The sequence below is a fragment of the Oryzias melastigma genome, linkage group LG12 (assembly GCF_002922805.2).
Source record: "Oryzias melastigma strain HK-1 linkage group LG12, ASM292280v2, whole genome shotgun sequence".
Classification (NCBI taxonomy): domain Eukaryota; kingdom Metazoa; phylum Chordata; class Actinopteri; order Beloniformes; family Adrianichthyidae; genus Oryzias; species Oryzias melastigma.
In genome coordinates this window covers 13,683,800-13,695,451 of record NC_050523.1, presented here as the reverse complement: position 1 = coordinate 13,695,451, position 11,652 = coordinate 13,683,800, and the positions used below count along the sequence as shown (strand labels likewise).

Here is an 11,652-nt window from a genome sequence, read left to right as displayed (position 1 = left end):
GACAAATTAAGTTTTGCACTTTCTTTTCCACAAACCAGTTACCCACATGTACGGTCTTGTTGCGTCACCCGCATACGGCTTAAACACCTCAGTGTTCGGTAAGTGGTTCCAAAGTGTCTTTTAAAGCTGTCCCGGCATCAATTACAATGTGTAACGAACCATAGTTGTGTAGGATGTAAAACAGTCAATTCAAAAGTATTCAAAATGCATTTTACAAATGGATCTGGCAATTTAGTGAATCCATATATAAATATGTATATATTCCAAGAACCACTTGAATGAAATTCAACCATAATAACAAACTTTAATGGAGATTAATCAAAAATTGGTCAAAAATAGGCCAGAGACACCAAAATAAGAGTTAATCTAATAAAAAGTGCTACCCAAATACAAATAGTACCACTGCTATTTAATTAAGGTAATTGATTTATTTTCAGACTATATGTTGCTGTCCCTCTGACACAAAATTCATGACTTTATAGATAATGAATCAACAAAAGCAGAAGTGTGTAAGGACATCTCCATATGCCTTTTTTTAAGATACTCATCTCAAATTTCAACATGACACAGGCTTAATGCACGAATGATGGTTGGGAGTTTCCAAGTCTGACAATGAATCAAACAACAATATGGTCACTGTACACTCTCAGGCTTTGGTTTCGCTTCTGATTAAAATGAGGGGGCGTGAACCCTCGCTTTTGGATTATCCACGCTCCTTTACGCGCGTGTTGCGCACTGCTCCACTGAGCCACAGAAGCAAGTTTCTTACTCCAGCAGCGCAGACTAGTTCCATCCTTCTGAGAACCAATGGCAAAGTGTAAGCCATGGCAGAAGTGCTGCTGCATTTTCCTCGTCCTGATCTGCGCTGCTGCTCTAGTTTGTCTGTGCATCGCCACAATTGTAGGTGCTGGATGCAGCGGCGGCTTCAAGCACGCGGCGGTGGCTGCAGACTCCCAGCGTTGTTCCGACATTGGCAAGTAAGTCATCTTCCCTTGAAAAGTTTTTTAAGTTAACGACAAGTTATTAGTGACAGACAGAAACACACATTTACAGAAAAGTACAGTGGTTTGTTTCTCTAATTTATCTGCGTAAAGCTGCGTGTGTTCTACTGAGTTAATTAAACCCCAGAGCTGTCAGGCTGCATCTCTGGAGGAGGTATGATTATAAATCTGAGCCAAGCAGTGACTTAAGCAGTTTAAGAGATTTGAAGGGCTGCAAACTCAGAGCAGACAGGTTCCAGATCCCCCTCACTGCTCGTCATATTCTGCCAAGTGACATTTGTGTCTTGTTACAACTTTGAACTAGTGTCATTCTTGGAGCCGTTGAGTGATCCAAAGTTGAGACTTTTTTAAACAAATATTTCTAATGTGTCTATTGTGCAAGAGCAAGACCAGTTAATCCTGTCTGATCTTTAACCCAATTTTTTTAGGGGAAAATGGGATGTTGCTTGCAAGAATGTGCACCTTTTCCTGCATTTGTGTTGAGTGAAAGTCTTTTTTTTTTCCTCTGCCAGAGGGTTCATTTCCAGGTTCACAACTGAGACAAAGAGTATCCTCAGGTGTGAGTGCCACAAAAATGTGTTAAAACATACAGACAACCGCTTCCTCACATGCTTTGAACATGTTTTTTTAGTAATTCTGTTTTAATTTGAGATTTTTTCTTAATTTCCTGATTTTTATGTTACACCTTATTAATTGTATGTTCAAGGTCACTTGTCACCTTACCACGTTTTTTTTATTTTTTATTTCTTGAGCATCGTTTTGCTCCTTTTTCAGTTTTCAACCAAATCCAGATCCTTGTTTATATGTTTGGCATTGCAAATCCTCTGAAAACTAGTTTTAAATGAGCTCAAACATTCCCACTCTTGACTTGTTCTGCTCCTCTGAGAGCACATGTGACATTCTGCCAAACTTCTGAAAAGAGTCTTTCACATCTTCCAGGAGCCTTCCCTCCCTCCTTGTTTTTTTGTTTGTTTGTTTTTTTCACGTTGTAGTCAAGTGAAGCTTGATAAACCAATTAAATCAGAAGTCAATCACATGTCAATCCTTAATTAAATGATAAAAAGACTTTTTTATTAGGTAGAACCAAATATTTTTACGGCTTTCTTTACTTTTCTGCCAAGTTGTTATTGTTCCTGTGGACATGTCTTCATCCAAGAGTCTGGAGCAGAATGTTGATGTACAAATGTGCTGTGAGGACTCAGCGTCTCTCTGTGTGGGGTCATAAGCTTCCCGTAAGCTCAACTGCTCATGTCTTCCAGGGAAATGCTTCTGCTGGGCGGCTCAGCAGTAGATGGCGCCATTGCAGCTCTCCTGTGCACCTCTGTGGTCAATCCTCAGAGCATGGGGATTGGAGGTGGCTCCATATTATCCATCAGAAGCAAAACAGGTAGTTTAGAGTTTGTTAAAATAGGGTTCCTCTCAGAAATGTATTCTTTTTAAAAACAGTAGTTCTATCTGATCTTCTTTCTTCAGGGAACGTGACTGTCTATAACTTCCGTGAGACTGTCCCCAAGTCCTTCAAGAGCGATTTGTTAAGTGATTGTCCCAAAGAGAAGAAACTCACCACAGGTAGGCAGAGCTGTTTCTCATATAATATCAGCTTTTATTGAATTTATAAAGTCTTATTGGTTTCAATTGTTAAAAAATACTTTGAAGCAATAATAATAATAATAAAATTACTGACTTTAACAGAAATTTGCTCCATTACAGAACAGCAGAATTTAAAAAAGAGTAATCTGAATTTTATATATGTATATTTACATTAATTTAAATAAGTCCAGATGACTATTTGGAAAAAAATTAAATAAAATATGCAGTGGCACCATTAGAAAATGATAAATTTGAAGTTGAATTTATATTTTGATCCTTTTTTGTTTATTTGTATCTGTCTTTTTGTGCTTCTATGCTAATATGTAACAAAGTATACATAAAGCAAGTTACGAGATATGAATTAATAAACATTTTCTTCTACTTACTCCTTTTTTGGGCACTTTTTTAGCTGTTTATCCTGTTTGTTTATTTAACCTTTTATTGTTTGAAAAGAAAAGGATGTTACCAATTAATAAATCAATCAATAAATCCTGAATAAAGTATTCATAATCACTACAAATTTTAAAATTAAAAGAACATAAATGCAACAATATGTCATACATCAGCAATGAACATTATGAGTTTAAGTTTCCCACTTGCTTTAGATAATTTGTCTTTTTTAATGTCAAATTAAACCAGGTAACATTTTATGAGTGCCATAAATTTTACTTTTAATTCTGTATGAAATTAAAATTAAATAAATGTCTAACATTCTTTTAGTATTTGGTGTTACCTTTAGTTTCCTTCAATGATTATTGACTTTTTTTGCACTGTTTTCTCTCTTTGCTGAGTCTGAGCTGCACGTTTCTCTTCTGAACCCACCAGGCAGCCAGTGGATCGGTGTTCCTGGAGAGCTGCGGGGCTACGAGGCTGTTCATAAGAAGTACGGGAAGCTGCCTTGGGCCAAGCTTTTTGAGCCGACCATCAAACTGGCCAGGGAGGGCATCCCCATGCCGCCATTTCTGTCAAGCCTGCTGAACCACCCTTTCGTGAAAGCGCATGTGGAGAATTCACCTTTGTGGTAAAGCCTCACACTTCCTGCTTCAAGACTATTTAAAGCTCTCTGTAGTCATCACTATTGAAGAAATTATGTGAAAATAGTAAAGTTGAGTTTGATAACCTAAAGGTCCCTTCTGAAAACTGCTATTAGTATTAATGTCTCTAAAGTTTTATGTAACGTCATGCTTTACACCGACTGTGAGAATTGTTCTTTAGATGTTGCACAACAGTTAAGCTCTGGTCCAACCCTTATTTTAGTCTGGCAAGTTTCCGGGTTTTTAAAGAAACTTTTTGTGGGAAATGTAAATAGTGTTTTTCAAGTTCCATCACAAAGAAGCTTTCTTCTGTTTTGTCTTTGTGGACTGATGACAGAATGTGATAAAAAAAAAAAAAAAACTTTTATTAGTGACGGAGGAGTGTTCCTTTTTTCATTCTCTAAAACAAACAGCTGTCAGATCTGTCCCTTTTTTCAGTTTTACTTCAGAGCTTTGACAAATTTTAGGAATCCATGCAAGTTGGAAAAGTAAGTTTCAATTTTAGCATATTTAATTTTTTTAAAATCACAGGTATGACTGCCTCTTTACTAGATACAACTTGCTAATACCAAGTTGGACCTCCTTTAGCCTCCAGAACTGCCTTAATAATTCTTAGCATAGATTCAACGAGGTACTAGAAACATTCCTCAAAGAGTTTGGTTCATTTCGGTTCATTTTGACATCACTGCAGATTTGTCCACTACGTCCCAAAGCTGCTCTTTTGAGTAGAGATCTGGTGACTCTGGAGGTCATTTGAGGATAGTGAACTCATTGTCGTTCTAGAATCTGCCTCAAGGCTGGACGTGTTGTGCGTTCAGAGAGACAAACCTCTGTTATAACCATTAGTCATTCTTCTCTGATAACACCAAGACATTTCCACCCACAAAACTGCTGCTCAATGGATATTTTCTCTTTTTCTGACCATTCTCTGTAAACCCTCTGAAATACTCAGACCAGCACATCTGAACATTCAAGGTAATTTCCTGGGTGCTCTTACAGCAGAAGGAAGATCCGCGCATGTTTTACATACTCGGATTTTTGAGATTATATCATGCAAGAGAGAAGAGAAACATCAAAAAAGCTTTTTGATTCTCGCTGAGCAGCTGTCAAGTCATGCTGAGCTTTCATGTATTTTTGGCTCTGATAACAAGAACTAGGAGGTCATAGCAGTGCCGCTTTCTAACTGTGTCTGAGTCATTATACTGTAATTGTACTTTGGAAGCAACAGTTGTTAAAGATGATTTCATACATGGAAATTGCCACTGCTGTGGCTTTCTTTCCAAACAGCTTTGTCTTTTTTTTCTACCCTCTGGTTCAGCAGTGTTCTCAGGATTCAAGTTTCATTGGGTTCTCACAACGTGATTCATACCTTTATATGGTACACAGCTTTAAACGGAAACACAATGGGGACAGTGACAGCTGTTATTATGCTGGCGTCTTTTTCTGATGTGTCAGCTTTTTACTGCCACTAATCAAAACATTCCAGTTAAAAGTGGAGCAAACACAGCAACTTTTTGCAGAACAAGCTGGAACATGGTGAAAATTATGAAACCCTCCAGAATGTGGGTTATTGTTTTGCCACTATAAATACTACATCTAGAGCGAAAACAGCCTTAAAGTAGTACAATCAGTTAGACTTTGTGGTTTGAAACTCCTTTTTTGTCCTTTCATTTCACTTTCCCTTTTTGCTCTTTTCATCTAGTGAAGTTCTCTGCAACAAGAACAAAGTCGTTTTGGGCAAAGGGGAAATCCTCAAGTTTCCTAAACTGGCAGAAACTATGGAAACCATCGCTCAGCGAGGGGCTGAAGCGTTCTATAACGGCAGCATAGGACAAGACTTAATCCTGGACATCAAAAACGCAGGTTGGTGGTGGAAACATTGCATGGGCAAGATGGATTTCTGGAGTCTAAAAACATCATTTCTGTTGTTGTAAAGAATTTTCATCTCTGATTTTTTTTTAACGAAAGTCAAGAAAACAGCCATTTTTTGTATTCTTTTATTTAAACATAAACATGAGCCAAAATGTGCTAAAACCTGTCATTTTAGGGCATTTAAAACAAATTATAACAGAAAAAAAACTTGTGTTTAATATTTTTTCCTTTTATTTGCCTTTTTTGTTTACTGAAAGTTATAAGCAACACAAAACACAAAATTAGGAGATTAGCTATTTTTATGGGTTTTTGTCAAGTTTTGTTGTATAATCAATTCACATTTGTAGGATGTTCTGACCCACAGAACCTAAAGATATTAAAATGTATTGACATCCATGAATTACTCATTTTGAAACAGCATTAAACCAGTTAGAGAAAACTAAAGGACTTTTGAAAATATCTAACATTTTTCAGACTTTCTTAGGAATCTTGAACTTTTTTTAAATCTTGCAAGCAAAATAAATAATAACCACACAATTCTGCCCCTTTAGCTGCCCTGATTAAACTTGTTTGTGTGGTTGGGATTGCAGTCAAATCCGACCCAATGCCAGTAAACTACAACAGACTCTGGTTGGCTCAACAAACAAAAGAGCCTCAGGTCCTGGCTCCAGAACCCGTCCATGTCATCACCTCCTAACTACTGTGCTTGGCTTTTGATTTTGATGTACCTTTTTATGTTAACAGTTTGTGCAAAAGATTACAATGAGTTGTTTTTTTCCTTAGAGGAGTAATACACACAGTTTTTAATAATATGTTTCCTAAATGTGCTCTACTGTTTAGTTGAGCAGGTAGTTAAAGGGTTAAATGCAGTTTTTAAAGTGTCTGAGCACCTGGTAACACCTACAAATTATTTGTTATTTTAAAAAATCCTCTCTATGGTCTATCTTATGAGAATAAGTTAAGTGTGTGGAAACTTCCAGCTCAGTATCTTTGAGATACGACGATCCTGTAGGATGTTTTGTTACATTTTTAAGATCCTTTCTGCAACGTTATCACATCGGAGAAGGTCAGAAGATCATCAATCAACGACCTCATCCTCATCTCACTCTGCTTCACAGCTTCATGCAGTTCTCATAGGGCGTGTGTGTGTGTGTGTGCTCGTGGGCTCAAAGCTGTGAAACCAATTTAATCATGCACACCAAACAAAAACAGCCATGCTGCTGTTTGGAATATAGGTAAAGGCAGCAACTGCATTTTGACTTTGTAGAACTGAGCAAGGAACAACAAACAGAAATGTAATTTTTCTTCCGTTTCTCAGATCCTTTCCTGAGCTAGGAAAGCAAAAAATGTCTTTCCAACACTTTCCTGGTCTTTTTCTTTCAATTATAATTACATTTGACGTGAAGATTTCAAACATACTGTAAATGCTTTTTGGCTCAGTTTTTACATCATTTTAATGAATGTATTCCCATTAATTTAAAGAGTTGGTCAATCTTTGTTTTCTTCAACTCCAAAGGTTTAAAAACTATTAGAAATAGATGAGAAGAAAGACTTTGGTTGTGTTTTCAATGTCAGGTGGGACGCTGTCAATGGAGGATCTGAGGTCCTTCAAAGTGCAGGAACAAGAGGCATGGACGGTTCGTCTGGGAGATATTCAGATGCACGTTCCCCCTCCTCCTTCAGGAGGGCCTCTGCTTGCCTTCATCCTCAAGATCATGAAAGGTATTAGTCATGACCCTGATGCTGTTCTTCCACTGACATTTCTGTACTGCACCAGTAAATATACTGTACACACTTTTTTTGTCTGATTACTGAAAATCTCTTGTCATCTTCACACAGATTACTTCCTGACTTCAAACACCTCAGACCCTAACGGGAAGATTCAGATGTATCATCATTACATCGAGGCAGTTAAATTTGCTAACGGACAAAAAAAGATCATTCGTGATCCTAACTTCAATGACCAAAAGGTGAACATAAAAAAATGGTGGTAACACTTTGTAATAATGATGCACTAGTTAAGCATTAGTTGAGCATTAGTTAAGACTTAATTAAACATTTATCAAGCCTCACTCCTTTTTTATTAAGCATTAGCAAGTAGTTTAACACTTAATTATTAATTTAAAATCATTTTTTATAATGTGTATATTAATGTTATTGTAAGACTTTATTTTTTAACAATTAAACATTTAAAATTAAGTATTAAATTCACCAAAGGGTGAATTCAAACCAGTTATTTTGAGATTGTTCTTTAAGTTGTAAGTTTATTTACAAAGTGTTAATACATTAATTGAATAACCTTACAAATGTATAATTATACATCCACATATTTAGATATGTGTTTAAACAAATAATTTATAAACCCGTATTCCTGCTGTAGCTCAAGATGAATTCATGTAGTTATAAGATATTTAGTACTTGTTAATTAACTGTTTTTGTGACCTAAAGTGTAAAATTGATTATGTGGATTTTGCTCTTATTTGGTTTGTTTTTTGTTAGGTTTTTGTAAAACACATTAGGTTTTTTTTAGGTTTTGCGTTCCCTTGTGTCTCAATCCCATCAGGTTTACGTTGTTAATTATCCACAGCTCTCTTTGAATAAGTTGATCCTCTTCAGTGTCTGGTTTTCAGTCGAAGCTTGTCAGGTCATTTCATTTTGTCACTTTTTAAGTCTAGTTTTTAGAAGTTTAAAGTTCTCTCCACTCGCTTAGCCTCCTGCATTTTTGATCCTCCACTCTTTGGTTAGGAAAGTTTCCTTTAAAAAGCAGAATAATTATAATGTGATTCCCCGCATAACAAAAGGATTCCTAATTTTCTCTCAGTTAGTTTTTGTCTTGAGAGCTTAAAGAGGCCATATTGAGCTATTTTTAAGTCTCTATGAAAGAAAAAAAAAACCCTTAATGAGCCTCATTGGATGAAACAAACTTCATCTCTGCTTGGCTTTTTAGGATTTTCTGACATCAAGAGTTTGAAACAAGCTCATGGAAAAACATATCGAAACTTTTATATTTGGATGAGATCACTCCTGCAAAGTCCCTTTTATATTGAGTTTATTGTGAGTTGAGCAGCAAATGTTTAGATAATAAAAAATCTGGATATTTTTGAAGAAATTGGAGTAGACTTGATCAAAGAATTGATCAAATTAGCTTTTTTTTGTGTTCTTCTAATGCAAGACTTGTTTCCTTTCAGCGTGCAAAGCACCTGATTGATCCGTCCTTCATCAATCGCATCAGAAAAATGATTTCTCCAAACTACACACATGAAAACACGTACTACAACAACGTGGAGCCCGCCCCTGACAACTTTGGGACGACACACGTGTCTGTCCTGGATCAAAATGGACTTGCCGTCTCTGCCACGAGCACCATAAACCATCTGTGAGCTGAAAGAGCAGCACGTTTACTGACACATTAAAGGAGGTTAACCTCACAACATTCTCTGACTTGTTCTGCAGATTTGGAGGAGCCGTTTACTCTCCACGAACAGGAATCATCTTGAACAACGAGCTTGCTGACTTTTGCAACAGGGTGACGACGTTGCAAGCAGGTAAAAAGTGACTTATTTCCTTTTTCGCTTATAGTGAAAAGCATTTTTTATTGTCACAACTAATTATAACAATTTCTCTAATACAGAACATAATTGTTGTGTCTCCATCCAGGTGAACGGCCTCCATCTTCTATGGCTCCAACAATACTAGAGTCTAAGTCTGGAAGGGTTTTTGTGATTGGTGGATCAGGAGGAAGCATGATTACATCAGCAATGGCCTTGGTAATTCAGTTTACAGTTTATACTCTAGATTATGTCTTTCTTTATCCTTACATGCCTTTTTTTAATTTATTACAGTCCATAATAAATCATTTGTGGTTGGGGATGAGTTTACAAGATGCCATCGCTGCACCTATTGTCTTTGTCGATTCAGAAAACACAGTGAACTTCGAAAAAGGTTTTGAAAAGGTAACTTTTTTAATGTTTTTATTCAATTTCACATTCTGTAAATGGCCTTCAAATGTATTAGACTAAGATAATCCAGTGAATTTTCCAAACACAATTCCTGTTTATGGATTTAAAAAGGGATTAAATGATCAAAGACTCAATTTTAATTTCCCTGAGAGAACTTTCAAGGTATTAACGTTTGTTTCCTATCAGGATGTCACAGATGGCCTCAGAGCTTTCGGACACAAAGTGGGGGACTGGCCATTGTTTTTCAATGTGGTCAACGCTGTGGAAAAGGAGAGCGGCTGCATCAGCGCGGTGTCAGACAGACGGAAGTTGGGGAAATCCGCTGGATACTGATCATTACGATGGCGATCCACCATTGAAGACTCTACCGAGCCTTTGGCCTTAAACGATGTGCTGCAGATTTTCGTGAATGGATCATGCTGTTGACATGTGGCCTAACGTCTGTGTCGTGAGATTAGATTACGTATCTTCTTCCTCCCCTCTGCATGATGCATACGAGATAAAGGTGCACTTCTTGATTATCTCGCCAAACCTTAGGTATACTGCTGCTTACACTGACATCAGATATACATTTACAGAGATAGGAACCATGACACCTGAGGAAACAAATGTAGGGTGAGTTCAAGAAACGTGTGATTGGACCCAAATGAAACAATCTAAAGCTTCAGCTTCACTTTTTCGTATTTTTATAAACATACAAAGAAAGAGTGTTTTGCTCTGCTGATCTATGTCAGTGTGAAGAAATGTGCTAATCTAAAAACAACATCTAGCAGACCTAATTCTTTAGTCAAGTGCCATTAAAGCATCATATTTGAAGATGCTTATTACATAATGTGCTCTTAAAACTTCCAATCAGCAGCTCCAAGAATTGCAAATTAAGTTTTATTAGATAGTCCTCCTTTTCTGTTTCTTTTTTTTTTTGCTTTTGGGTTGTTTTCATATAAAAGTGGTAGACTACCACATTCGTTTAGGTTCAGAGAACTTGGACTTGTATAAAGCTTCAGGAGCCAAATGATTCGCTTTGAAAGTATGAATCTGCAGGTGCCTTAAGTCTTTATTTGAGAGCTAAAAAGGAGAAAACTGATTGATTTTGACTAAAGTTGCTGCTCTTTGTCTGTAAAGATTTTTTTGGATCACCCAGGATGCCACTCTTATGCACTCCGTCCTCCCGATCGATATTTTCAGTCTATCTTCCAACTCCAGCAGCGAATGTTTTGTATTTTGACTGAACTCAGTGTCTTAGTCTGTCTGGATGGAAGTAGCATCCTAAGTGGCTGCTTAAATAGTGAAATTACAGTAACTGTGACTTTAATTCTGAAGAATTTAACTCTGTTTTTGGTTTAATTCCACAATCTTCTGGATGTGAGCAGACCAAACAGGCGGAAAAAAATGTTGCATTTGCAAGACTCGCTTGTTTTTGAGGGGTTTGTGTGGGGAAGTGGAGGTGCTGTCTGAAAGGAAAATTAGATAGGAAGAAAAATAAGCTTCGATCAAAAAGAATTAAGCCATCTTTTAGCCAGCTCCACAAAATAAATGTTTTTGCCTGTTTTGGTGATTCAACATTTCTTCAGATTTGCACTGTGGATTCTTAGTTTTTACTCCTAAATGTGCAGAATTTACACCGCTTTTTCCTTCGATCTGACTTCCAATCTTACTCTTAGTGGATGATCTGCTGTTGTTGAACCTCACGGGGTTTGCATGCCACTGTGAAGCAGAGAGTGATCGTTCGGTCTGTTCCAGAGTTTAAGGGAGGTTTCTCATCATGCAAATGTAGCAGTCTCTGGGAGCAAAAACTGTGATTTGGACCAATCAGAGCCAGTGCTAAGGCACTCTTACATTTACGTTTTTTTGTTTTAATCAATTATGTAAAATGTGCTTTTTTTCACTAAACATGTATTTTATAGTTATTTTTAAGATCTTTTTTAAATGATTGTTCTTGTTAACGGTCTATTTGCGCTGTTACAATAAAACCTTAAATACAACAAACATGTTAAATCTTTGGGTGTTTTATTTTTCTTTGCCAAAAACCATAAAACTCCCAAAATATCAGAATTTTATTTTATTTAGATGTATTATTAAGGTGCTTCTTTTCACTTGAATGATCACATGAACCATTATATTGTGTTCAGGTCAAAAATTGATCAATTTTAAAGTGTGAAAATGGATAATTTTACCTGAACACGATATATGTCATGA

General features: G+C 36.7%; 1 protein-coding gene across 1 annotated transcript; it reads left to right on the top strand.

Annotated features, from left to right (window-relative positions):
- Positions 1-647: 647 nt before the first annotated feature.
- ggt5b (gamma-glutamyltransferase 5b) lies at positions 648-11,451 on the top strand. Its single transcript, XM_024299936.2, has 12 exons — positions 648-977; positions 2,261-2,388; positions 2,475-2,570; positions 3,417-3,612; positions 5,328-5,488; positions 7,073-7,219; positions 7,337-7,467; positions 8,686-8,873; positions 8,951-9,042; positions 9,155-9,264; positions 9,340-9,450; positions 9,643-11,451. The coding sequence occupies exons 1-12, from the start codon at positions 808-810 to the stop codon at positions 9,787-9,789; spliced, it is 1,677 nt and encodes a 558-aa protein (XP_024155704.1). The 5' UTR covers positions 648-807; the 3' UTR covers positions 9,790-11,451.
- Positions 11,452-11,652: the final 201 nt, after the last annotated feature.

Coding starts and splice junctions, on each gene's coding strand:
- ggt5b (XM_024299936.2), top strand. CDS start 808: ATGGCAAAGTGTAAGCCATGGCAGAAGTGCTGCTGCATTTTCCTCGTC. Junction 5,489..7,072: donor CCTGGACATCAAAAACGCAG/GTTGGTGGTGGA, acceptor TTTCAATGTCAG/GTGGGACGCTGTCAATGGAG. Junction 9,265..9,339: donor TTACATCAGCAATGGCCTTG/GTAATTCAGTTT, acceptor AATTTATTACAG/TCCATAATAAATCATTTGTG.